The sequence below is a fragment of the Podarcis bocagei genome, assembly GCF_964188305.1.
Source record: "Podarcis bocagei genome assembly, chromosome: 8".
Classification (NCBI taxonomy): domain Eukaryota; kingdom Metazoa; phylum Chordata; class Lepidosauria; order Squamata; family Lacertidae; genus Podarcis; species Podarcis bocagei.
In genome coordinates, this window is record NC_138133.1 from 14,560,395 (window position 1) to 14,585,779 (window position 25,385).

Genomic DNA, 25,385 nt, shown 5'->3' on the forward strand with positions numbered 1-25,385 from the left:
TCTCAGTAGACCCATCTAATCCCAGGGATCTCAATATTAGAAATATTTCACAAGGTCACCAGATGTATTATACACTATTGGTCTTACTCTGCTACAAAATGACACTCAAGCCAATGTGCAGAAGGCTGATGGATCCGTCGTTTATCTTGGCTTGATTTCCAGAGGTCCCTGCGGTCTTCCCAAAATAGTTTTATCTTGGGGGAGGGGGAAATATGCAGCACAATTTTTCTGTGTACTAACTAAGGAGTTAATCTCATTGGATTTATTTCAGATTACTTTCAGGTAAACATGTATGGGGTTGTGCTGTAAGATACTGCAGTAATAGAACAGATGTTTAAAAGCAGATCATGTTAATTTCACATATAAAGCTTTCTATCTTTATTGTTTATTTGACTGACGTTTCCCCAAATCCTTGATTTTCTAAACACATTGAGAAATAATTCACCATTATTTTTTTTTGCAAGTAGATTCTTCTTAATGGCAAAGCGGTTTGCATACTACTGCAGTTTTGAAGCACCACCAGCAATTCCATAATTACAGGGTTTTTTCTCCCCCAAATCCCCAGAACTTCCTGTAAATGTGAATATGTAAAACTGGAAGCAGGTTGACAACGACTGCATTGAACGGGATCTTCTGGAGCGAGAATTTCTTATAGACTTTGCATATTGATGGTGATACTGCTTCATTTCCTTCCCTCATTTTTTTTTTTTAAGAATCCTTAAAACTTCATCTCATTCTTATATTTTCTAATTCAACTTTTTTTCCTTCTCTCCACTTGCATCGCCTCCATTTTAAAATTTCCCTTATCCTCCCTTACGGTCTTGTCTACTGCAGACTGTGCCCATAAAGGCAGGAACTGTGGTCTTGTTACCATTTTTATGTATAGCGCTTAGCTTTTATAAATTGTTTTAACTGAAATATTTGTACCCCACCATACTTAAAGCCAAGGTAAATTACATCATTCTTCAGAAACATATAAGCCCATTTCCTCACCCCTCAAAAAAAGTGAATGCAGAAGTATAACTAGATATTATAAGACAGCATGGCAGAAAGAATTTACTGACTTCAAGAGCCATTCCAGTTCCAAAGGAGCCCAAAGGCTTGTCTAAATAAAGAATATTATAAGTGTAGTCAAAGCTTGCAATCCTATGCACCTAGAAATAAGGACCTATAGAATTTACCTCTGAGTAAACATCTCGGATTTTGCTGAAAGACGAAATCTTTCAAGTGCTGACTTATCCGATTTTCATTGTCATAAACTTTATAATATCACTGGTGGTGTTCCCCTACCACACAATCCTGACTCACAGATACACTTCCAGAGGAACAAACTGGGGATTGTAACTCTACATAGCACACATTAATAAGGCTGCCATCGCTAGTATGGCAGCAAAGATAACTGGAGACAGTGATCATTGGCGCAGTTCCTTGAGCAGCAGTAATGTCAACAGCGCCATATTGCAAGCCTTAATGGGTTGTCATATTCTCTTCCATAGTACACAAATGTCTTTCACGTCAAAACTGGTTGTTCCATGCTTTCTTGAACAAGAGCTCCCTCTAAAGGAATAAAGAAAGTTCTGAAATCCCTTACACCAGGCATCTTACTTGAACTGAGAAGTAGGGTGTTAGGGTTCTTTTTCACAACTATTCCTTAATGGTATTCTAAGAGCCACCAAAATGACAACCAGTAAGGAAGGTGAGTTCAGGCCAGAGTTGGGAGCCAGCTGTTATTGGACTCCAACCCCAATGGGCAGGGTTGATGGAGCAGGAATCCAACATTTGAAGGGTTACAAGTGCCCCCATCTTGGGTCAAGACAATGGCAAAAGGATACCAATGGCAAAAGGATGCTCACCTTTGCTTCCAGGTGTGTGTTCCTGTGTAGAACCTACCCAAGGCCATTGTCACATATCCTTGGCTATAGCGCAAGCCTTCCTTGCCCTCTATTCTTCCTTAATCCTAGGTGGATGGCTCAGTTGGTAGCATGTGAGGCTCTTAATCTCAGGGTTGTGGGTTTGAACCTCATGTAGGATGAAAGATTCCTGCATGGTCCCTTCCAACACTTAGGATTCTATGAGCCACTCTTCTTCAACTGCTGCAAAAGTTATGCAGCAAAGGGATTATGGATGACTGCAGTGTTGGCGGTGGTGTCAGGTCTCAACATTGGTGCAAAGACCTAGCTGTAAGGGTCATGATCTTCAGAGAAATGGCTCATAAAATCATGGAGCATATACTTTCATTCATAGAGAACCTCCATTACTGGAAAGTTACCGTTAGGAATTAGGTTTTTTATTCTGCCAGGGAATAATTCAGGGTAATTTAAGCTTGCAAATTCCTCCATCGACAGAAGCTGTCTGTTTTAAGTGGGGGCTGGGGTGTTCTCCAGTAGTCTGAAAAGTCACTTCTGAGCAGTTTCTCAATGGGAGTGTGAAACTGTGACCCAAGCAATTTAATATTTTTGCATCTCCCAATCAAGGGCAATAATTGTTAGCAGGTTAATTCACACTGCATTACATGATACTGTACAGTTCCCACTGGTGTAATCAAGACGGGGAATGAATCAATAACTGGAATTAAAACTGTCCTTGGGGGGAAAGAACTAATGTAGAAAATACCCCTTTCAGTTGAATCAGTTAATGGTAATGGCATTGGTGTTCTGATTAATTGCTCTTCATTTTACCATCAATCAAAACTGGAATCAATGCCACTGGGGCCAGCTAGCAGCAAGACCCAGCCCAAAGAGACATTTTAACAAGTAGTGTGTTTGTGGTTTGCATTCATACAGCTGTGGGTGTGCATCTGGATACACATCCTTATGGTTGCAATGCTCACCTGGGACCATCCAGGCAAGACCAAGAGCCATCTAGAATGCATCCTTTTAGATATAGCTGCAGAATGTGCATCCCCATCCGAGGCCACGGCCAATTCTGCACACCTAGAGCCAAATAGGTATGTTTCTCTGGGTATGAGTTTCATGTGTTTTTACTGACCAAACACACCATTGGCTCCCAAGTTAATCTCAGCTTCTCTCGCCTTCTCTTGCATATTAAGCAATTTAAACCAATGCTTGACCGTTCAGCACAAAAATACTACAAAAACACCACCAGTGCTACACATTAGTGTTGTTGTTTAGTCGTTTAGTCGTGTCTGACTCTTCATGGCCCCATGAACCAGAGCACACCAGGCACTTCTGTCTTCCACTGCCTCCCGTAGTTTGGTCAAACTCATGCTAGTAGCTTCAAGAACACTATCCAACCATCTCGTCCTCTGTCGTCCCTTTCTCCTTGTGCCCTCCATCTTTCCCAACATCAGGGTCTTTTCCAGGGAGTCTTCTCTTCTCATGAGGTGGCCAAAGTATTGGAGCCTCAGCTTCATGATCTGTCCTTCCAGTGAGCACTCAGGGCTGATTTCCTTAAGAATGGATACGTTTGATCTTCTTGCAGTCCATGGGACTCTCAAGAGTCTCCTCCAGCACCATAATTCAAAAGCATCAATTCTTCGGCGATCAGCCTTCTTTATGGTCCAGCTCTCACTTCCATGCATCACTACAGGGAAAACCATGGCTTTAACTATACGGACCTTTGTTGGCAAGGTGATGTCTCTGCTTTTTAAGATGCTGTCTACACATTAGTAGTAGCTACACATTAATAGTAGCTGTTAAAAAGTTATCTACTTTGGAGTACAAACTGTAATGAAGCAGCCAGCGTATATTCCCTTTTGTGAAGACCAACCCAAAATGAAAGCCTTGTTGCCATCAGTGGGCTCAATTGCAAAGCAAAAATGAGCTCATTGTGTTTGCCAGTTGGATGGCCATTTTCATCTCCTGCTTAACTCTGCAGCAGCTCCCACACCAAATAAAGGGAACATAAAAAGGACCCCCTACTATAAATCAAATTAATCCTCCCAACATACTTCGCTTCCCTATCAAAAACACATAAGAACAGAATTTCATAAGTCATAGGCCTGAGCTCAAGGTCAGCCTGACAATGGTAAATCAGATTACTTAATGGTAAGCAATCTGAGCTGTTTTCCCAGTAGTGATGTATGGAAGTGGGAGCTGGACCATAAAGAAGGCTGATCGCCAAAGAATTGATGCTTTTGAATTATGGTGCTGGAGGAGACTCTTGAGAGTCCCATGGACTGCAAGAAGATCAAACGTATCCATTCTTAAGGAAATCAGCCCTGAGTGGTCACTGGAAGGACAGATTGTGAAGCTGAGGCTCCAATACTTTGGCCACCTCATGAGAAGAGAAGACGCCCTGGAAAAGACCCTGATGTTGGGAAAGATTGAGGGCACAAGAAGAAGGGGATGACAGAGGACAAGATGGTTAGACAGTGTTCTCAAAGCTACAAACATGAGTCTGACCAAACTGCGGGAGGCAGTGGAAGATAGGAGTGCCTGGCGTGCTCTGGTCCATGGGGTCACGAAGAGTCGGACACGACTAAACGACTAAACAACAACAACAATCTGAGCTGTATCTGCAGCAATGGAACCAGCTAGAATCTTATAAATTTTATCCTCTGCTTTGGACTAATCGATTATACAGTCCCAGGCCAGTTAATTCCCATCCAGCCTCCAGGTGTATCTTCACACATTACAGAAATAATGGATACCCTCCTATACATGATGCACTTTCAAAATGATAAGCATATCATTTTATCATACCCTCCTATACATGATGCACTTTTAAAATGATAAGCATCAAGAATAAACTGCCATTAATACCAAATTCTAGTTTTAACACAATGTAAAGGTTTCTAAAAAGAACTCCTTTAGGAATTATAGAGGAAAGCCTTGATGTTGGAAAAAGCTGAGCTTTTTTACACTGCAAAACTGATGCTAACTTCCCAAACTTTTGTTGTTTTTAATTTATAAAATGTTAAATTCCTCTGGATATTTACTGGGTAAAGCAATAATGCCTTGAGCAGAGAAGATTTGAATAAGAACATGCATCTGAATGTGAGTGTTGCATACCCTCCAACATTTCTCTGATGAAAATGACATTGTATTACTTTCAGGATGTGTGACCCCATCCACAGTCTGATGCAATCAGTTCATAGCTGTCAATCTTCCCTTTTTTGGTGGGAAATTCCCTTATTCCAGCGCCGTTTCCTGCTGCTTCCCGCTGCTATCCCGGATTGTTAGATATCCCATAGACCAGGGGTCTGCATAGACTCCGGAGCCGCATGTGGCTCTTTTACACCTTTGCCGCGGCTCCAGGGCGGATACTAGCGAGGGGAGCATTGTGCGCCCCAACACTCCCCACTGTGGCGGGCGCTGTACTGGCTGTGACATCGCATGGGGGCGGTGCGTGCGTTAGTCACACACCGTCCCGACGTCACCTTCCCGCCCGCCCGCCCGCTACATTGTAAGGGGCATGTATGCTGGTCACTGCATTGAAAGGGGGCATGTACGCTGGTCACTGTTCTGAAGGGGAGTGAAGAACACATACACAAAAAAAGGTAACTTGTTAATTTAACGTTCATTTCTATGAGGAGTAATTCTGAGGGGTCAAACAAAGAAATAATTTTTTAAAAGTGACAAAAAAGTTCTGTTTATAATGATGAGTTTTGCGGCTCCCAGGTTTTTTTCCCTTCGGAAACGGGTCCAAGTGGCTCTTTTTGTCTTAAAGGTTGCAGACCCCTGCCATAGACTGTCCCCAGGGACAGGTGAGGCTGCTGATCCCTTATTTTCGAGGCTGCTGATCCTTTATTTTCAAATCTGAAAGTTGACAGCTATGAATCAGTTCCATAGAACTACATGCAGATGGAGCTGGGTAGTACACAAAAGGAGCTTGACTCACAGATATTACCTTTGGTGTTGCAGTGGATTTCATTGTGATTCACATAAACTTAGAAGATACATAAATACCAGCTACTTGCTTTGCTGAGTTCAAGCAAGTCTTAGCCAACCTTACTGTGCATACTAAAGGGCATTAGTGAGCTCTTATAGATCATTTGACTGAGTCAGTCAAAGACAACACTATACCATGAACGGCGACATGCCTCTGCAGAAACAATGATCAGATATAAACGTTCTGATCCCTCTTATCTCCACAATAAAACAAACCCTTCTCTTCCTTTTTTCCACCACTCCTCATCCGTTGCTGCCCAATATGCATTATAGTGTTTCACAATTCTCAGATAAAATATTCTGGCAGTAATCGTGCTGATGACACTCCTTGCCCTTACCCCTTCAGTGAGGAAGTGCATAAAACAACTAAATAGGACTATTTAGAAACATTTTTTTTTAATTATGTCATATCATACCTAATATTAAACTACATACATTAATAGTTTTTAGTTCATTTATAGTAATAAATATAATAAATAAATATTTTTTTATTTATTCCCAGTTCAGAAAACCAGGCTCAGGGCGGCTAACAACAAATTTAAAACACTTAATTGATGCAACAACAAAAAACAGCATAACATACAATATAAAACATGAATAACAATAAATTCAGAATTCAAAAATCAATTTAGGGGGAAAATCAATCCAATAAACATTAGATGATCATCAGGGCAAGCTGGCTAAATTAGTCCTATTTGGGCCAGCGAGGAGATCAGGGGAGAATTAGCTGTGGGATCCCAGAGTGGGTAATCTTCATAAAAAGGGGAGGGGGAGGGAAGGAAGGGGAATAAAAGATCAGGCTAAGTTCCAATTTAAAGCCAGGTGGAATAGCTCTGTCTTACAGGACCTGTGGAAGGAAGTTAAATCCTGCAGGGCCCTGATCTCATGGGACAGAGCATTCCACCAGGTCGTAGCCATCACTGAGAAGGCCCTGGCCCTAGTGGAGGATAATCTGACTTCCTTAGAGCCTGGGACCTCTAAACTATGATTATTCATGGACCTTAAGGTCCTCTGCGGGACATACCAGGAGAAGCGGTCCCGTAAATACGAGGGCCCTAAGCCACAAAAGGCTTTAAAGGTCAAAACCAGCACCTTAAACCTGACACGATACTCCACCGGGAGCCAGTGCAACTGGTAAAGCACTGGGTGAATATGCTCTCATGGCAGGGACCCCATGAGGAGCCTCGCTGCAACATTCTGCACCCGCTGGAGTTTCTGGGACAGTTTCAAGGGTAGCCCCACGTAGAGCGAATTACAGTAGTCAAGCCTGGAGGTGACCGTCGCATGTATCACTGTAGCCAGACTGGGGCAGGAAAGGTAAGGGACCTACTGCTTAATGAGTGGTATCTCGGTTTAAGAACAATCCTGTTTGCAAACGATTCGGTTTACGAACTCCGCAAAACCGGAAGTAGTGTCCCAGTTTGCAAACTTTACCTCGGTCTATGAATGGAAGCAGAACGGTGAAAGGGCACTGGCAGCGGGAGGCCTCATTAGGGAAAGCGCACCTCGGTTTAAGAACAGTTTCGGTTTAAGAATGGACTTCTGGAATGGATTAAGTTCATAAACCAAGGTACTACTGTAAACTGTTCTGCTCAAATTAATGATTACCGACTGTAATTAGTTGAAAATGTTAAAATTTATTAATTCACAGTTCTTATGCACTCTTTAAAACAGTTTTGGTAAATGCAGCCTAATTTGAAATTTCTCCCCATACTCCCCCACTTCAAGCACCAGGTAATATTTGGCCCTTTAAACTTGCTTAGGAGGAAAGACAGCTAATATACCGGTACCCAAGTTCATTCCTGTCTGAAGTGAGAAGGCAAATTCTGATGCTTCCCTCCTGAACAAACTCCAATAAATTTAAAGCTCCAAGACAAGAGTTGCCTAATGTTAGCAATGTTATTAAACCAGTTTAAATTTGCAATCCTGTCTGTATTTACTTGGCAATAACAGAGAAATCCAAATTATAGGAAGCCAATGTAACATACGGCTGCATAACTTCTGCTACAATGTCTATTTCAAACTCTGTTTAGGAGCCTCTGGGATGGGCTACTGCAGGCTAAGCCTGCAGGTAAGTGTGGGCCCAAGTTTTAGAGATTTGGGCTCTAGGCACATTATCAAGCAAGCAGAATTTAGAATAGGTGTCTCTCCTTGCCTTGCCTCTGTAATGCCCCCTTCTGAGGACTTGTGCCTGCTGAGCCAGGGTCAGGGACTTACACTGATGTAGCTCCAGCTCAGCTCAGATAAAGGACTGTTGTGACAGTCTCCACGAGGTGGGCAAACACCTGCAAGCTGGCCAATTTGCAGGAGAAAATTCCTTCCCGAATATGGTGACGGATTAACCTTAGCAAGGTCCTTATGCCAACTTGCTTACTCCCCCACTGAGTGGACCTCTAAGAACTGGTGGGGGGGCTGTTAGCTCTTGATGAAGATATGAAAACCTGTTAGTTGAGGATGAAGGCTACCAGAGGGCTTAATACAGAGCTTTCCAAAATTTTCATGTTGGTGACACACTTTCTAGACATGCATCATTTCACGACACAGTAATTCTGTTTTACAGTGGTACCTTGGTTCTCCAACGCCTTGGTACTCAAACAACTTGGAACCCAAACACTGCAAATCCAGTAAGTGTTCCAGTTTGCCACCTTTTTTTGGAAGTCGAACATGCTCCGTTTTGAGTGTTACACTTCTGATTTGAGTGTTACGCTTCCGTTTTGAGTGCCACACTTCCATTTTGAGTGTTACGCTGAAGTCTGTCTGCTTTTGCTATTTATTTTGCATTTTTGTTTTTGTGGCTTGTTTTGTTTTTGTGACTGTGTGGGACCCAGTTCAGCTACTGATTGACTGGTTGTGTGACTGCAGTACATTGTTTATTGCTTTCATTTTATGGATCAGTGGTCTCATTAGATAGTAAAAATCATGTTAAATTGCTGTTTTAAGGGGTTGTTTTCAAAAGTCTGGAACGGATTAATCCATTTTGTGTTACTTTCTATGGGAAAGTGCGCCTTGGTTTTGGAACAGACTTCCAGAATGGATTAAGTTTGAGAATCAAGGTACCACTGTACTAGCAAACTGGAGGAGTGGAGGAAGTGTTTGCGCGACACACCTACACACTGCAGCTGACACTAATGTGTCACGACACACAGTTTGGAAAGCTCTGGCTTAATAAGTGGGCCTCATCCCTTGAGAATGTTCTCTGTGCTGTTTTTGAATGGATATTTCAAATGAAGGCGCTTCACACAGACTACTAAGATGCTACAGTATTTTTCAGCCAAAGAAAATTAATTTGGGATTTTGAAGGCGAAGTAACTAGAATTGCAGGGAAGACTGTAAATCAGCTTTTGGAATCAGTTACACAGCAATCATTTCCTGCTTTGTAGGAAAGACATCCCAAAGCAAACACACTCTTTGGACTGGCAAATTAGCCAGCCAAACATAGTCATCTGTCAGTTTTTCCGTGCAAGCAAAACAAAATAAAATATCTGGGGGGAGCAATCCTGTGTGCACAAAGCTGGCATAAAAACAAGCCAGTGTGAATTAATCCGGTGTAAAGTTACACCAGACCCAAACCCCATTCAGGAGTGGGGTTGGGCAGCTGCTCCTCCAAAACCTGGCAGAGGGAAAGCAAGCCTTTAAAATAGTGTTCTACAACAGGTTGCCAGGTCATGCGACCAAGCTGATTCTGCTTAAAATGCAGTCTAAGTCCCTCCTCTTTGGACCTGCCCCTGCCACACCCAAGGAACCCTACTTTTGGGGAGACTTACACCACCCTCGGAGGGACGCGGGTGGCGCTGTGGGTTAAACCACAGAGCCTAGAACTTGCCGATCAGAAGGTCGGCGGTTTGAATCCCCGCGACGGGGTGAGCTCCTGTTGCTCGGCCCCTGCTCCTGCCAACCTAGCAGTTCGAAAGCATGAAGTGCAAGTAGATAAATAGGTACCGCTCCAGCGGGAAAGTAAACGGCATTTCCGTGCGCGGCTCTGGTTTGCCAGAAGCGGCTTAGTCATGCTGGCCACATGACCCGGAAGCTGTACGCCGGCTCCCTCGGCCAAGAAAGTGAGATGAGCGCCGCAACCCCAGAGTCGGTCACGACTGGACCTAATGGTCAGAGGTCCCTTTACCTTTACTGACACCACCCTCACCTCAGCCAGCTGAGCAACTTATACCAACATCTCTCCAGCTAAGTCAGGGTTACAGACTTACCAGATTCCTGGCTCAGTCAGAGTTAAACCAGAGATCTGCTGCATCCTAAGCTGCTCGTCCTGCCAGATCTTTCCATAGTATTGCCTTCTTAATGCAGTTCAAGAGCATGTATGTTTACTTAAAAGTATCACTATAGTCAACAGGACTTTTCACAAGTGTGCATAGGTTGCATAGGATTGCACAGTCTTAGTCACCTCAAAAAGGAAAAACTGAGCAACTGCGTTGTCAAGCCTCAAGCTCTGGATAAATGAGCACACTAGTCACTGAATTCATGTCATCCAGGGATTTCAGAAGGATAGGAATAATGAAGAATAAGTAAGGTTAATGGCAGTTCAGTCTGAAAGAGGCTGAAATCTGAAGAAAAATGAGGGCTTCAGGCTGGCAACAATTATTTATAGTAGCTCTCCAATGTATCATTCAGCCACATTTTCAATCAGCTTTGAAATTCAGAAGGAAAGAACAAAAAGGAATGACTGTGATTTTGAATAATTTTAACAGGTTTACTAGATTGTTGTGTTGTTGTTTTTTTAAAAAAGAATCTATACTGAATTCCAACTCTATCCAGCACATTAAATAAAACAACCTGGCATAAATTCTCAACTGCCTAGAGTGACTATCCTAATTAAACCCAATATTTCTTCTTTGTTACTTTGCTTAATCTGTTGGTCTGTGCTGTTGTGGACAATGAGAGAAACAAACAGGGTAGGAAAGCAGAATTCTTCCATGGTGCAAATTGGCAAGCTCTCTTACTCAAATGAAACTATCTGGAGCAAACAGCCTTTTGATAAAAAAAGATTGTAGGCCCCATGCAATAGTAACTGGTCATTACACGAAATAAAAATTTTTAAGGTTCAATAATTTGCATCAGTTATGTTTAATGAATATCACATTGGCAGTGGCTCTTAGTGCCACGTGACTTGCTAATTCATGATCTAAAAACCAGTGGCGTAGCGTGGGGGGTGCAGGGGGGGCCGGCCGCACCGGGCACAACATCTGGGGTTAGGGTTAGGGGGCGCAAATCCACGGGTTAGGGGGCGCAAATTACTTGCCTTGCCCCGGGTGCTGACAACCCACGCTACGCCACTGCTAAAAACCTCATATTCAAGACCTGTAGTATGCTTTTTGATGTCCTTAAAAACTAATACAGTACCATGTACTGGTTCACCAAATTTCCCACCTAATTGCCCAACTATATAGGCCTTCTAGGTCTAAGCCATGTGAAGAAGGTTGTAAAAGCTCATTTTAAAAATGCATTCAAGCCTGGGTACCATACATACTGAAACTATTGATTTCAAATGGGACTTAAGCACTGCTAACTCTCCAAAGGATAAGACAACATAACCTTTTTTTTGGTTCCTATATCCTCATTGTGGTGAGCAAAAAATGATGAGAGGCCTGGTTTGCACAAATCATTTTTTTCCAGCTCTTTTCTTCTTCCAGTCTCACAAGATAAAGTTGTCTAGGTACCATAGAAGCTCCGTTGATGCAAGAGCTTTGTATTGGTGCTCTTTGTGATCAAAGGAAAAATAGTATTTTTTCCCCCTGCAGTGATGGCAAGTCTTTCTGGGAACTTATTTTCTAGTGGAAAGAGAAGTTTGACTCTAAATCTTAAATTTTAAATGTATTGAATTAGGTAACATAAAAAAGATACAAAGAAGAAGAGAAGTCAAATACAATGAGGAAATACTTCTTTCAATTTAACTGAATTTAATTCTCGTGAAACTGAGAAACAAATCACTCCAGCTAAATCAGAAGTCCGGAACACAATTCTGGAAATCTACCCTGCAATGGAGTGTATAAGCGAATGCTGATTTTCTTTCATTAATTTGGCAAAAATAGTCCATAGTACATGTATTATTAAATATTGATAACAGTATTCTTATTACCTAGATGACATGAAATAAGGCTTCCGAATTAATTCAGAGATTTGCAGCATTCTCATTCTTACAAAACTGTTTGTCTTTTACCCATCAGTTTTGAGCACAGATCTTCCATGAACTTTAAACTTTATTTCATTTTTGATAAATCCAGAATACAAGCCCCCACTTCCCTTTACTCTCCCTGCACTATACATTTCCCCCAGACAAAAATCAAAGACATACCTTTACCCAACTGGAAGTAACACATTGGATGAATTTGATTGGTATACTAAACGCAAGCCATCCAATTAATCTTGTTTACATGTCCTGAAAATTATAGATGGCTTAGAACTTTGAAAATACACTTAAAACTATCAAAAATAGCTGTAGTTTAAAATATTTGTCTCCACATTATTAAAGCTATTGTTAAATTATATTTTTATAAATGCCGAGTACAAATAGATAAAAAGTGATAAATCATGGTATAAAAAGAAAGAGACCCTTTTCAGGAAAATGTATTTGCAATTCAACTGATCATATAAAAGCATAAATTAAAAAAAAAGTTTATATATTTTTATGTGCTATGGTTTCACCATTCATTGTAACTACATTCGAGAATACTGCAAGAGAGGTCAGGGCACATTGTTCTTGTGCATGTAGCAAAGTGACCATAACTTTTACACTGAAGTCACTCTCATAACCACCTCTCCAGAGCTGTTGTCATCTGATGAATCCTCCTGAGGTCGCATTCGACTGAAGAGATGTAACAAAACATAGCCACACTGAAATCTTGGTGAGGTTAACTGTGTTGGATGAACTAAACTTCTGTTTCTAAATGCATTTAGTGGTAACCACAAAGTCCTAGATGTTGTGGATTCTCCTCGGTTGCTCTCTTCTATGTCTGTAGCTTTATCATAATTTAATACATCCCAGTGCAGATTGACAGCCCGCCAACGCTTAAATACTCTGCAAACTGAGGCCCCTTCATGCACAATGAGTCCTGAAAGTAAAAGAAACAAATTATTCACACCCTCAGTTCTTCACACATAGCACATTTATTTGTTAAATAAGTGGCATTAGAATTGAATTAGTACCCTGAGCCAAAGCACAGGTAAACCCAAGTAGCTGAATTACAGGTGGTCAGGACCCATTTATATATGTTGTAATAAACTGATACGCATCCAGGCATTTTATTTTTTTTTGGTTCTGAGCAAGAGAAAATGATGGTTTTTAAACTTATACTACCATAAATGTTTCATTTGTTTGCTGAATCAGTATAAGTTGGCGACACAGCACTTACATTATAAACCTAATCAATTACATTATAAATCTGATCAATTATATAATTTATTAAAGGCCAGCCTTTAAAGAAAGAAAGCTAAATATAAACAACTGTGACTTTTTGTCTTAAGAATTATCTTGTTGGATTAGACCATCTGGTATATGTAGTCCAGCAATGTGCCTACATGCATGTATTGTGTGTGTACGTATACAATAAATTAATGCAGTGTGAGACTCAGACACTGCAACAGCGAAGTATGCTAACCCTGCAGGTGCTAATATAAAACCTGTAGCTACAACTGAGCCATAATTAAGCCCTTTTAACCACTTCTAACATTATTATTAATTTGTTATTTGCATCCCACCTTTCTGTTCATCAAGTTCCCCCAAGATGGGTAGCTACAATACAAAGTGGAACAAATTAAAACGATTACACGCACGTGCACACACACACACACACACACACACAAAATAAGAAGCAAATTTTAAAAATGCAACAGGGACATCAGCAAACAACAAAATCAAAGACATGTTCAAGTTTCATTGAGGCCAAACACCTTGTAAAAAACCCAATGTTTTCACTGTGCATCAAAAACAAAACAAAGAGAGAACTAAATGAGTTTCTTATGGGACAGTATCAGCCTGGATACCACCACTGAAAACACTCTAGTGACCACCTGCCGCACCTCAGACAGTGGGGGTAGGGATACAAAACAGAGCCTTAAATGATTATTTGGGTAAGCAGGTGGGTTCAAACAGCAGGAGACTTCAAGGTTATAATATTCAGAATAAAAACAGTACTTTGAATTGGGCTTGAAAACAAACTGAAAATCAGTGGAGATGATGTAATAAATACTGGACCTATATGCTCTTGTGTCATGTCCCAATCCCTTTGATATGCCAGGCTTTGTGTACAAATAACTGCTGTTGGGCAATTTTAAAATCTTTGCTTTATTTATTGTTGATTAAAAACTTTACACTTGAGAACTTTGCTGATGTATGATTTCTATTTCCTGAAGAAACAGACATACATTTATATACGTAAGGGAAAAAAGCATATTCCAAATTATTTCTTATCACCTTTAACAAAATGAATGATTTCATTTTTTGACCTTACCTACGCACACCAGATCCATAAAACCATACATTCCATAGCAGATTTGAAAAAGGACATCTTTTCTTTGCCATACTGCATAAGGACTGAAGACTGACCACAGAAGCCAAGTTACACTTGCTACTAAGAACAGTGATCCCAATATTACAGCAATCATCTGCACTTTCTCAACCAGAGTTACAGTAATGCTTTGCCACTAGAAGGAAGAAGACATAACAAGGTATAAAATGTTTAAAAAACATTGAAGGTCTGTTATGACAACCCATGAAAATGTGCATAGAGCCTTTTTACATGTAAGCTGCATTATACCTGTGCAATAGGCTCCTCCATCCCTCTCATTAAATCTGCTTAAACTTGAAGAAGTTTAAATAACAGCTTGGAGTGTCACACAGAAATGACACGCTGCTTAGAAATGACAGTTAAATACTTGGTGCAAATATAGAACCATGTGAACACTATAATTAATATCTATAAAAATATTTATATATCACTATTCATAAAAATATCAGTGCCATTTACAAGAATTATACAATAAAAACCACATAAAAATGTTGACATCAGAAATCACCTAACAGTTATGAGAAAATATATTCCTAATTTCCTGCATAAACTTTATATGTACTTAACAGTGCAATTCTATACACTGAAGAAGAATGATTAAAAAACTTCCACTGTTTTCAATGAGACTTAATTCTAGGAAAGTAGGTATATGATTGAAAATTATCTCTACCATGGAAATCAGAAAAACTTTAAAAGTACCCGGTATTTGACTTAAGCTGAGTCAATAGATGGACATGACTATACTTGAAAAATGTCTCCAGGGAAATCCTGCTACATAAAACAATGTTGTTTGTGCAAGAGCGAGAGAAAGAAAAACCAACATATGCTCATGTGGAAAATAATTTTATCCTTCCAAAAGGCTCCTTTTAAAAATGTAGAACCCAACATTATTTTTGATGAAGGAAAAGAACAATGCTCAGCCAAAATAATTTTTTAAGCTTGTCAGCTTCGGCTATTTAGTAAAACCTCTGGAAAAAAACACAGTGAGAGAAGCTATCAAATTACAGGTATTTTGGTTATAGCTATTTCCTCACATTTATCAAAGACAGACAGAACCACATTCATCACTACAATGGTTACATCTCAAGTTCATAACCATATGAACATTTCATATGTTACTTCAATGAAATTTTAAAAGATTGGTTTTTTTAATGTATAAAAAGTATGTGCTAGAATAATACATAAAAGAATTGTTCTATTCTTACTAGTGTACTGGTATCAGTATATAACCATGCAGTTGTGGGAGACCTTAAATGTAGAAAATAATGGCAGCAGTGTTAGCCCATAAGAGAAATCCTGAAACCATATTATGACAATGCCTTTATTACAATAAAATAAAAACAAAATCACAAAATAGTGTGCAATCTTTTAGGTTCTCCCAAGCTCTTCAACATCTAGCCTGATGATTAATATTGGAAAATGGGAACACTTGCACACTATTTTTTGTCATTTTCAGTTTTTCTGGTTACAGAAAAATTTCCCTGGAAATAAAATTGGTTTCAATTACCACAAGCTCTACCACAAGCTCTACCTCCCCTTTTTCCCAGCAGGCAACAGTCACCATTGCTCTCTACTTCAGTTAGAGATTATACCAGGGCCAGCCGCAGACATTTTGGCACCTGAGGCAAACCACAAAATGTTCCCCTCCCCACCAGGGAAGAAGGGGTGAGTGAAGATGTGCATCAGGAACAAGGGGAGAATAAAGATCTACATTGGGAGCAGGGGCAAGAGGAGACCAGCAGCACCTCCTATTCACCAAGGGGCAGCTGTAGAGCTGGCACGGGGGGGGGGGCAGCTGCTGAGGAGGATGCAGATCCAACACAGCTATCACTGCCACTGTGGCAACAGCAGCAGCAGGCAATGTATTCCTTGGAGGCTGGATCTGTTGCCCCTGTGGATCCTCCCTCCCAATGTGGTCACGGATTATGCCCTATGTAAGCAACTGAGATAATGGAAAGAGGAATTGTTGGCAGCCAATAAGCAGGGATCAACCCTGTTTGTCTAACAGAATATACACCAAAACAGATAATTCCCCCCCCCCAAGTTATTAGCACTTTGGACCAGGATGCATAACCATGTGGGCTAGCAAACCAGGGTAGGAGTGGCGAGAAGTAGAAGAAAGAGGGATGACAGCAGATGAAATAAGCCCTGTGACCTTGGCATAGTGAGGTGTCAGCAACTCACAATAGATCCTTTCATTGTCTCTGGGAGACAATGTGACTAGAATGTTCATGTGATCATGTGATCTTAACGGAATTGTGCCTAGAGATTGTTTGCCAAATAAGAGAATTACTACTGACATTAAATATTTCTATGTGTCAAGACAAAGAGAAGCATGACTTGTCAGGGGAATGCTGTTGGGTGAGAGCATCCCCCCTCCCAAATTGAATGAGACATAATACAGTCTGATCCTCTTAGGTGGTCTGGAAATCTAGTAATACAACATGTGAGGGGTGCCATGAGAGCCAACATGCTATCTCTGCCCCCAATCATATTGTTTTCTATAAATCGAAGGGTCCCTGTTCCTACTCATGTATGCTCTTTGTGGGATATAGGACCCTGCTTCAGACAGATGCCCTTCAACTCATGAAGGGCAATGAGGCAGAACTAGCACATTCATCTCCTCATCCCCTTCCCCATCCAGCCAATGGGTTATAGTCCCAGATTTCCAGAATCCCTAAAGAAGGCTTTAGATCAATTCACAAGGGTGGGGAGTAGTGGGGAAAGTGTGTGCTAAAAGTTTGTAATTTAATCTGTATGGGGAAATATGTATGTTTTGATAGTGGTGCTGAAAAAATAAGTGCTTTGATAACATCCTACAGCAGAGAGGTAGAATGAACAGGAATCAATGTCTTCCACATTTTACACATTGTAGCTGCCAAGCTCTTTATGTATTTGGGAGCAACAGAGTGAAGACAAAAACTGTTTCAATACTAAATGATAAAATATTACAAAGCCTATTGGGAAGAGTGAATTATTGTGCCCTATTCTACCCAGGTGAGTGAAACTACATTCATCACTGAAGAGAGGTAGGAAACATTCTCTTCTGGACAGCCTTCTGGGAGCCATATGCCATTGGCAGTTGGAGCCAGAAACAAAAGTGGACATGGTAACAGGCAGAGCCATTAATATGAATGCAGCTTCTGTAGACTAGTTTCTACACACATTCTCACACCCTTCTGAATCCTCCATCCAGGCAAACAAGCAAGATTATCAGCCCAGCAAAAAAAAGTCCAAGAGGGTGCAAAGCAAAGCTGAGGGTGGTATGGCCTGGGAGAGGGCGGGTGTGACTAGGGAGTGGGGCTGTGGAGATTGTCCTGAGTGCCAGATAGATAGGCCTGAAAGGCTTAATTCAACCCACAGCCTAAGCTTCTCCATCCCTTGTCTTAGAGATTTAACTAAATAAAGGAAGTGGCAGGTTTTCTGTCAGATTTAACCATTAGGGTTAATCAGAACTTCCAAATTTAAGAAAGCTGGGAATTTTAGAAATAGGGCTAAAAATGCATTTTTAAAATTCTAGTCCAACTCTATTCTTTTTTTAAATGTATTTTTATTAAAGATTTTCTTGGTTTACAAAAGTAAGTGTAATGTCTCTGTCTGTCTCTCTCTCTCTTCTCCAAGTAACCTTTTTTTACAGATCAGTTTCATTTGTTGAGACATTAGGAAGAAGAGGGGGAAAGGCGGGGAGGGGAAAGATGGGTGGGTGTGGGTGGTATAATGTTTCTATTATACTAGTATAATGTTTCTATTATACTTAATATATCTGGGGTTTTGTGTCAGCGTCGCTTGTGCAGGTTCTCTGCTATTCACTTGTGTTCCTTTGGTGGTGAGAGAGGTTGGGTTGGCCTAGGGCGTGGTTGTTTGTTTGTGACTGGCTGTGGTGCTCTTTGTTTTCATGTGTGAGTGGGGTGGGTGGGTGTTTTGGATCAGGTTAGCCATACTGATTTGTATGCTGTTGGTGGATTCTTGTCGTTGTCTTGTTGGGCTGTGTATGTGATAAAGGGGAGCCATACCAGGGTGAAGGCATTTTCTTCCATTTGTCCCCGTGTCAGTTTCAGTTTATTGGTTAGTTTTTCTAATAAGGCTGTTTCCCATACTATTTGGTACCATTGGTCCATGCTTACACCTGACAGGTCTCTCCAGTGTCTGGTTATGGTGTTTCAGGTTGCTGAAAGTAGGTGGGTTCTTTGTGGTGTAAATGGCCATTATTGTCTTGGAAGATGTTTAGTAGGGCCAATTCTGGGGTGATTTCTAATACTTGCTTAGTTATTTTACATATTTCTCGTATGGCTGTTGTCCAAAATAGTTGGATTTGGGGGCACTCCCACCACATGTGGAGGTATGTGCCTATGGAGGTGCACCCTCTCAAGCATTTTGGTGAGGTTCCTGGGCGTATTAGCGCTAGTTTTCTTGGTGTTAGGTATCACCTGTAGGTGAGTTTCCGAGTGAGTTCTTTTCTTCTCATTGATATGGATTTAAAGCGGGGTTTAGACCACATTCTGATCCATTGAGTGGGATTAATCTCATAGTCTATGTCATCCTCCCACTGTTTTTTGATTGCGTCTAGGGGGTTTGTGGGATTTTGGAGTAGTATTTTGTATATTGCAGATACCATTCCTTTACCATGTCCCTTTGTTGTTAGGAGGAGGTTTTAGAAGGTTGTCAGGGGCCTAGTTGCTGCTGATTTTACTGCTGGATTGTTTAAAAGGGCATGTAATTGGTGTTGTGCTAACCAGGGCGTTTGGGTGTCTTCTAGTTTGTCTTGTATTTCTTGTGTTGGCAAAGGTTTGTTATTTTAAAAAAGTCTATTAGGCGATAGAAGCCTTTGGTTTGCCAGGTTTTTATCTGGAGGTTTTGTGCTGCATAGTGGAATAAAGGGTGGTACACCAGGGGAATTAGTGGGGATGGGGTTGGGGATAGTTTGCCTAGTTCAACTCTATTCTAATTGCAAAATTTGTTATCTACATTGGGTGGGAACTCCATCAATGGAAGCCCTGTGCAAGGACTTCTGCTTGTACAACAGTGCTTCCCCCCCTTCCCCTGTGTGCCCCCCACCAGAGGCACCCTGGATGACCAAAATTTGTTGTGCACACCCCTCCCAGCCCTTGAGCTGTGCTGGGCTTTGAAGAGGCGTAAGGGCTCCAACAATATAGTGGATTAATACACTGGGTTTGCAAAATCCCAGTGCAAATGGCAGCTTCAGTGGAGGAATTTTCATCAAAATCACAGCATGAGAGAAATGCGCAAAGGCGCATTTAACACCATGTCTACAAAAATACTGCACACTGATATCAACCCTTGTACCTTGGACAATGTAAAGGAGCATAAATCTGGCAAAATCGGCCCTTATTTTCTCAGGATAATCTTCACTATATCATTTCAACTTGCACGTTACTGATTTAGAGATTTGGCACTTATCAAAGCACTGCCAGGCAGAATTTAATTTCTGGAGCAATCCTATGTTGTCAAGCGAATTTAAGCAGAACCTAAACAGCTCTTAAGGTATGATGAAGTTAAGAACTTCTTTAATGCCTAAGCTTGATGTTACCATATTTTTCCTCACTGATGAACTGAATGGGAAATATTTACTGTGTCTTATGATAAGGACATGCAGACTCAGTGAATGGAGATCAGTTAATAAAATGATGAATAAACCAAAGTATAAAAAATTGTTACTGTATTCATACAGTCTGTATGATTATTGGAATTTTGAAATGTTACCTGACAAGGCTTTTTCATTTTAATTGCTATAACATGGTATCTGTAACAGCAGAGTTCACAAGTCCAGGACCCTCTTTCACTAATCCATTTCAATAGGCAAAGTTGATGTGTATACCGAACTGACCCATCACATCGACAGGGATTTAACAATTCACCCTAGGAAAAATAACAAATAGGGTTAAATGTCATAATAAATATAATATTAAGCTTCCAAACCCTTGAACAGTGTCTCTTAAAATCAGTTTGCTGGCATTTTTTTAAAAAAATATATTAGCTGGAATAACCTCCCTTGGCCCCGACCACCAGTTTATTTTGGAAATATTATTCAATATTCTCCCATCCCAGGGTCACAAAAAAGAAAGGAAAAACATATAGACAAATTAACTCTTTGAGCAAAGAGCAATACTATTTGTATTATATTTGCAAAAATGTTCATTTGCAATTTCTGAAATTTTTGCACTCTATGTACTAATAAAAAATGCATGACATCCAAGGGACCTTCATATTTTAAGGTGTTTTATATAGTGCATACAATCATTTTAGAGCAATAAAGTAAGGTTGTATTTATTCTGGTGGCATATGCATTTTTTGTCATGAGAGTGCACAGGCCACATCTGTAATATATATGATGAGCTCTGAAATTGGCTTACCAGTGAGCATTAATGGTGAATGTGGCATCTAATAATATCTCCTGCAGCTTAACAAGAGTATCAAATCTAAATGTCCATCTTAAAATAATGCAAATTTTGAGATTTTTTTATATGCCTAGATCACTTAGGCATATGTAGGTAACATCTGAGTACAGATTTCAACATTCACTGAGTAAGTCTTTGTCATTTAGTGATTCATCAGCCTCTTTCCTTGGCTCCCGGAGGTCCATGCCTCCCTTCTTGTATAAAATTAAACCTTTCCCTAATGCCTTTCCAAGAATCCTAAAGCTTCTTTCCCACTGCTTCACAAAAACTTAAAATTCAAAATTCCAAAGAGTAAAACTAATTACGCCACTATACAAAAAGTGTAGAATATGCAAAGAAACCATTACTAGACTTATCTAGTAGTAGATAGGTAGCCGTGTTGGTCTGCCATAGTCAAAATAAAAAAATTCCTTCCAGTAGCACCTTAAAGACCAACTAAGTTAGTTCTTGGTATGAGCTTTCGTGTGCATGCACACTTCTTCAGATACACATTCTGTGTATCTGAAGAAGTGTGCATGCACACGAAAGCTCATACCAAGAACTAACTTAGTTGGTCTTTAAGGTGCTACTGGAAGGAATTTTTTTATTTAGACTTATCTAATTTACATAGTCACATATTCTGTACCGCTGCAATGCAGAATTCCAGAGCATCACATTAGACTATGTTGTTTTGTCATCCGCTTACAAAGAAACATGTGTCACATTGTTCATGCCTCTTTAATACACAAATTCAGATAAACAATCACCCACAACAGATCACATCCTGTTGAAGTAACTCTTTACTGTAGTCTGGAGAAAGGAAGTCTCTTGACGTTCACTGCAGAAACCTTGGAAGAAATTCTGTTGCAATCTTCAATCAGTTTTCACTGCATAGAAACTTTGGGCCCATTAATTTAAACAGCACAGTGAACCACAAAGTGAGCCGTAAGGTATCAAACACAGGAAATTGTCGCCTGATGAGACAGCTCTAACGCTGTAATGACAGATTTAAGAATTACCACTAATTTGGTAGAATAGGCAAGGGAACCAAGTGGGGGAATACGGAGCTCTTTCTGTTTAAGTTGACAGCTTTGACTCTTTATTAATGACTTGGAGAAAGAGGGGACAGCAGGCATTAAACTGTGGATTATACAGAACTAATAGTCTGGAAATCCTTTCAAAGAGTAGTTACAAAATACAGCGCTATGTCAATAAATTAAAGATATGGAAAGGTAAAAAATGGAACAAGTAGGGACCAATGTAAACTACTGTATGACTGGGGGATATTTGGCTAGCAATTTGAGATTTCTATGAATGATTTAGGACAGCCTTCCCCAACCTGGTGCCCTCCAGATGTTTTGGATTCCAGTTCCCACAATACTTGATCATTGGGCCATGCTGGCTGGGGCTGGTGGTAAAAGGTAAAGGTAAGGGACCCCAGTCGCAAATGACTCTGGGGTTGCAGTGCTCATCTCGCTTTACTGGCCGAGGGAGCCGACGTTTGTCCACAGACAGTTTTTCCAGGTCATGTGGCCAGCATGACTAAGCTGCTTCTGGCGAAACCAGAGCAGCACATGGAAACGCCGTTTACCTTCCTGCAGGAGTGGTACCTATTTATTTACTTGCACTTTGGTGTGCTTTCGAACTGCTAGGTTGGCAGGAGCTGGGACCGGACAACAGGAGCTTACCCCACTGCGGGGATTTGAACCACCGACCTTCTGATTGGCAAGCCTAATTTAGGGTTCCTGGAAACAACAAGTTGAACACAATGTGTCAACGGTGGGGTATTGTGACAAAATAACAATGCCACTGATAAAGAGGAAATAGTATTTGTCACAATACATATAAAAATGGGAAAGAGTTTACTAACAGTCGGAGGAGAAGAGTATGGTTACACTTTGACAAAACTAGACAGGATGTGGAAGGAAATATATATCCTATAAATGGCCTTTGAAGGTTTTTGAGAATAGATTAGGCATAATCTACTGGGAATGCTCTAACTATATGACATCCTGGTTTAGGGCATACTGTTGATTCAGATAATTGCTTTCTCTACAAATTACCAAGCAGAATGGAAAGATAGTTAATACCAGACTATGTAGAGAAACAAGTCACATTGTTGATAGGTGAAGTTGAGCAGGGAGACATACATACATCCTTGTGCAGAGCTATACATATACAACTGCATACAGTGTTCTATGGACTGAAGGAAATTGATATTTAATTTATTTTTAAGAAACAACAACTTCCCTTTCTTATAAGTCTCAGTCTCTTGCTTGGCTCCAGAAAAACATATTCACCTATATATGAAGTCTAGGTTGGCAGCGAGCAAAAAAATGAGATTGAGGGCTAATATTAATGGAAAATCAAAGAATCATAGAATTGTAGAGGTGGAAGGGGATCATCTAGTCCAACCCTCTACAGTACAGGAATCTTGACGATGTAGTGCTGGCTGCTTGTTGAGGTTTGAGAATCATGCCTCCCTTCATGTGCCCTGTAAATTCCTACAGTTTGACAGTTTCACAGGAAAAGTTATCACACTACCTACAAAACGGCGTGATGTGTATCTATGAGATGCAGTAATAAGCACGTTACCCTCTAACAACCCAGCCCCATCCACTTAATATTGTAGGTGATAGATACACCACTGTGTTTGCCAATAGCTTTAGTTTCTGTTTTCAAATACATATTTATCCCCACTGGCTTATTCATCAGTATTCCGCATTCTCTACCACCTGCACTTTTACCTCTAAAAATGACCAGTGCCTCTACTGCTTATAAACACTGGTTAGATGTACATAACTCTGCATAACTTCTCTGCATAATGCCTCACACAGGAATCGGCAATTAAGTTACAACATATGATTTAATAATAAATAAACTTTAACTGTATTTGCTCCCACCAGGCCTAGAAGAGGCATGTCCATTCCTGCTTCCTTGTCACAGCACGTGGCACGGTTAACTCTACCGACCTCACACTTACAATTTCATAGTAAATAAACAAATATCTGTATCTGCTCCCACCAAGCCCAGAAGGAGCATGACCACTCCGCTTCCTTGCCACAGCGGGTGGGGCAGTTAAGTCCGTGGATCCCACTTTAATAATAAATAAATAAATATCTGTATCTGCTCCCACCAAGCCCAGAAGGGGCAGGACCACTCTGCTTCCTTGCCACAGCGGGTGGGGCAGTTAAGTCCGTGGATCCCACTTTAATAATAAATAAATAAATATCTGTATCTGCTCCCACCAAGCCCAGAAGGGGCATGACCACTCTGCTTCCTTGCCACAGCGGGTGGGGCAGTTAAGTCCGTGGATCCCACTTTAATAATAAATAAATAAATATCTGTATCTGTTCCCACCAAGCCCAGAAGGGGCAGGACCACTCCGCTTCCTTGCCACAGCGGGTGGGGCGTTTAAGTCTGCGGATCTCACACTTACAATTTAATAGTAAATAAATAAATATCTGTTATCTGCTCCCAGCGAGCCCAGAAGGGGCATGGCCGCTCCGTTTCCTAAGTCAATGGGATCACCTGGGCGGTCACCCCCCCCCCCCCCTCAGCCCCAGCCACCACTCCGGTACTGTTACCATCCCGGCGAAGCGAGACGCGGGATGCCCCTGCGGCTGCGGCGGCTGGCGCTGTCCGCGGTGCTGACGGCCGCCTTCGCCTGCCCGGCGTTGGAGAGCCACGTGCGCGCGGCTCCCTCCTTCCCTGCCCCCCCCCCGCGCCCTCGTCGTGTCATTTTAACGAAGGCGTGTGTGGGGAGTCTCCCCCCGCCCTCGCCCCTCCGTCCCGCCTCAGCGCTCACCTGCTCGGCGCCCTGGAAGCAGATCTTGCAGATGGGGCCGGCGCCGCCCCCGCCGCCATCCCCGCTGCTGTTGCTGCACACCGAGCGCGTCTCGGGCTTCTCGCCCCGGGCGGCCCCGCCGGCGGCGGCCGTTACCTCAGGAGCCGGCGGAGGAGGAGGCGTCGCCGTCGCCTCCGAGCGCGGGGCGGGGCCCTCCGGCGGCTCGCCGGGGCTGCCGCCGCCACCGCCGTTGCTGCTCATGGGGGGGCCCCCTCACAGACGCGCGTGCGTGTGTGTGTCCCCCCTCCCACGCACGCCCAGTCTCGCCCCCTCCCCCTCTGCGGAGGGGAGAGAAGGGCTGGGACACGGGCACGAGCCTCCCGGCTGGCTGGCGAGGGGAGCGGTGGCCGCGTGCCGAGCCGCCGCCGCCTCCTCCTCCTCCTCCTCGCGCGCGCACCCCCTCCCTCCCGCGTAGGTTTTAGTGCCGGCGCGCGACTCCCGTCCGCATCTGACGCCTCAGAACGCGGCGGCGAGAGAAACCGTTGGGAGACCGTTGGCGGGCGCGAGCCCAGGTGGGGTGGGGGGGAGGGGCGTGGGGATGGGGGGGGGAAAAGCGCGCCAAAGGAAGACGCGCGCCTCGTCACTCGCGGAACCGCCGCATAATGAAGCCGGGCACACGCGCTCTGCCGCCCCCCACCCACCCACCCACCCCCCAAAATAGTGACTGGCCACGTCCCTCAGCCACCCGCCCTCCCTCCCCGTCGACATAGTTGCCTGGCTACCTGTCCCCTCACCTCACAAAGGGGCCAAAGGTCCTCTTCTTGTGGGGGTCACG

General features: G+C 42.2%; 1 protein-coding gene across 1 annotated transcript; it reads right to left on the reverse strand.

Annotated features, from left to right (window-relative positions):
- Positions 1 to 12,468: 12,468 nt before the first annotated feature.
- Positions 12,469 to 25,149, reverse strand: MARCHF11 (membrane associated ring-CH-type finger 11). Its single transcript, XM_081206600.1, has 4 exons — positions 24,572 to 25,149; positions 20,090 to 20,245; positions 14,312 to 14,504; positions 12,469 to 12,913 (listed from the first exon to the last, which is right to left on the reverse strand). The coding sequence occupies exons 1-4, from the start codon at positions 24,809 to 24,811 to the stop codon at positions 12,591 to 12,593; spliced, it is 912 nt and encodes a 303-aa protein (XP_081062726.1). The 5' UTR covers positions 24,812 to 25,149; the 3' UTR covers positions 12,469 to 12,590.
- Between the last annotated feature and the right edge of the window lie 236 nt (positions 25,150 to 25,385).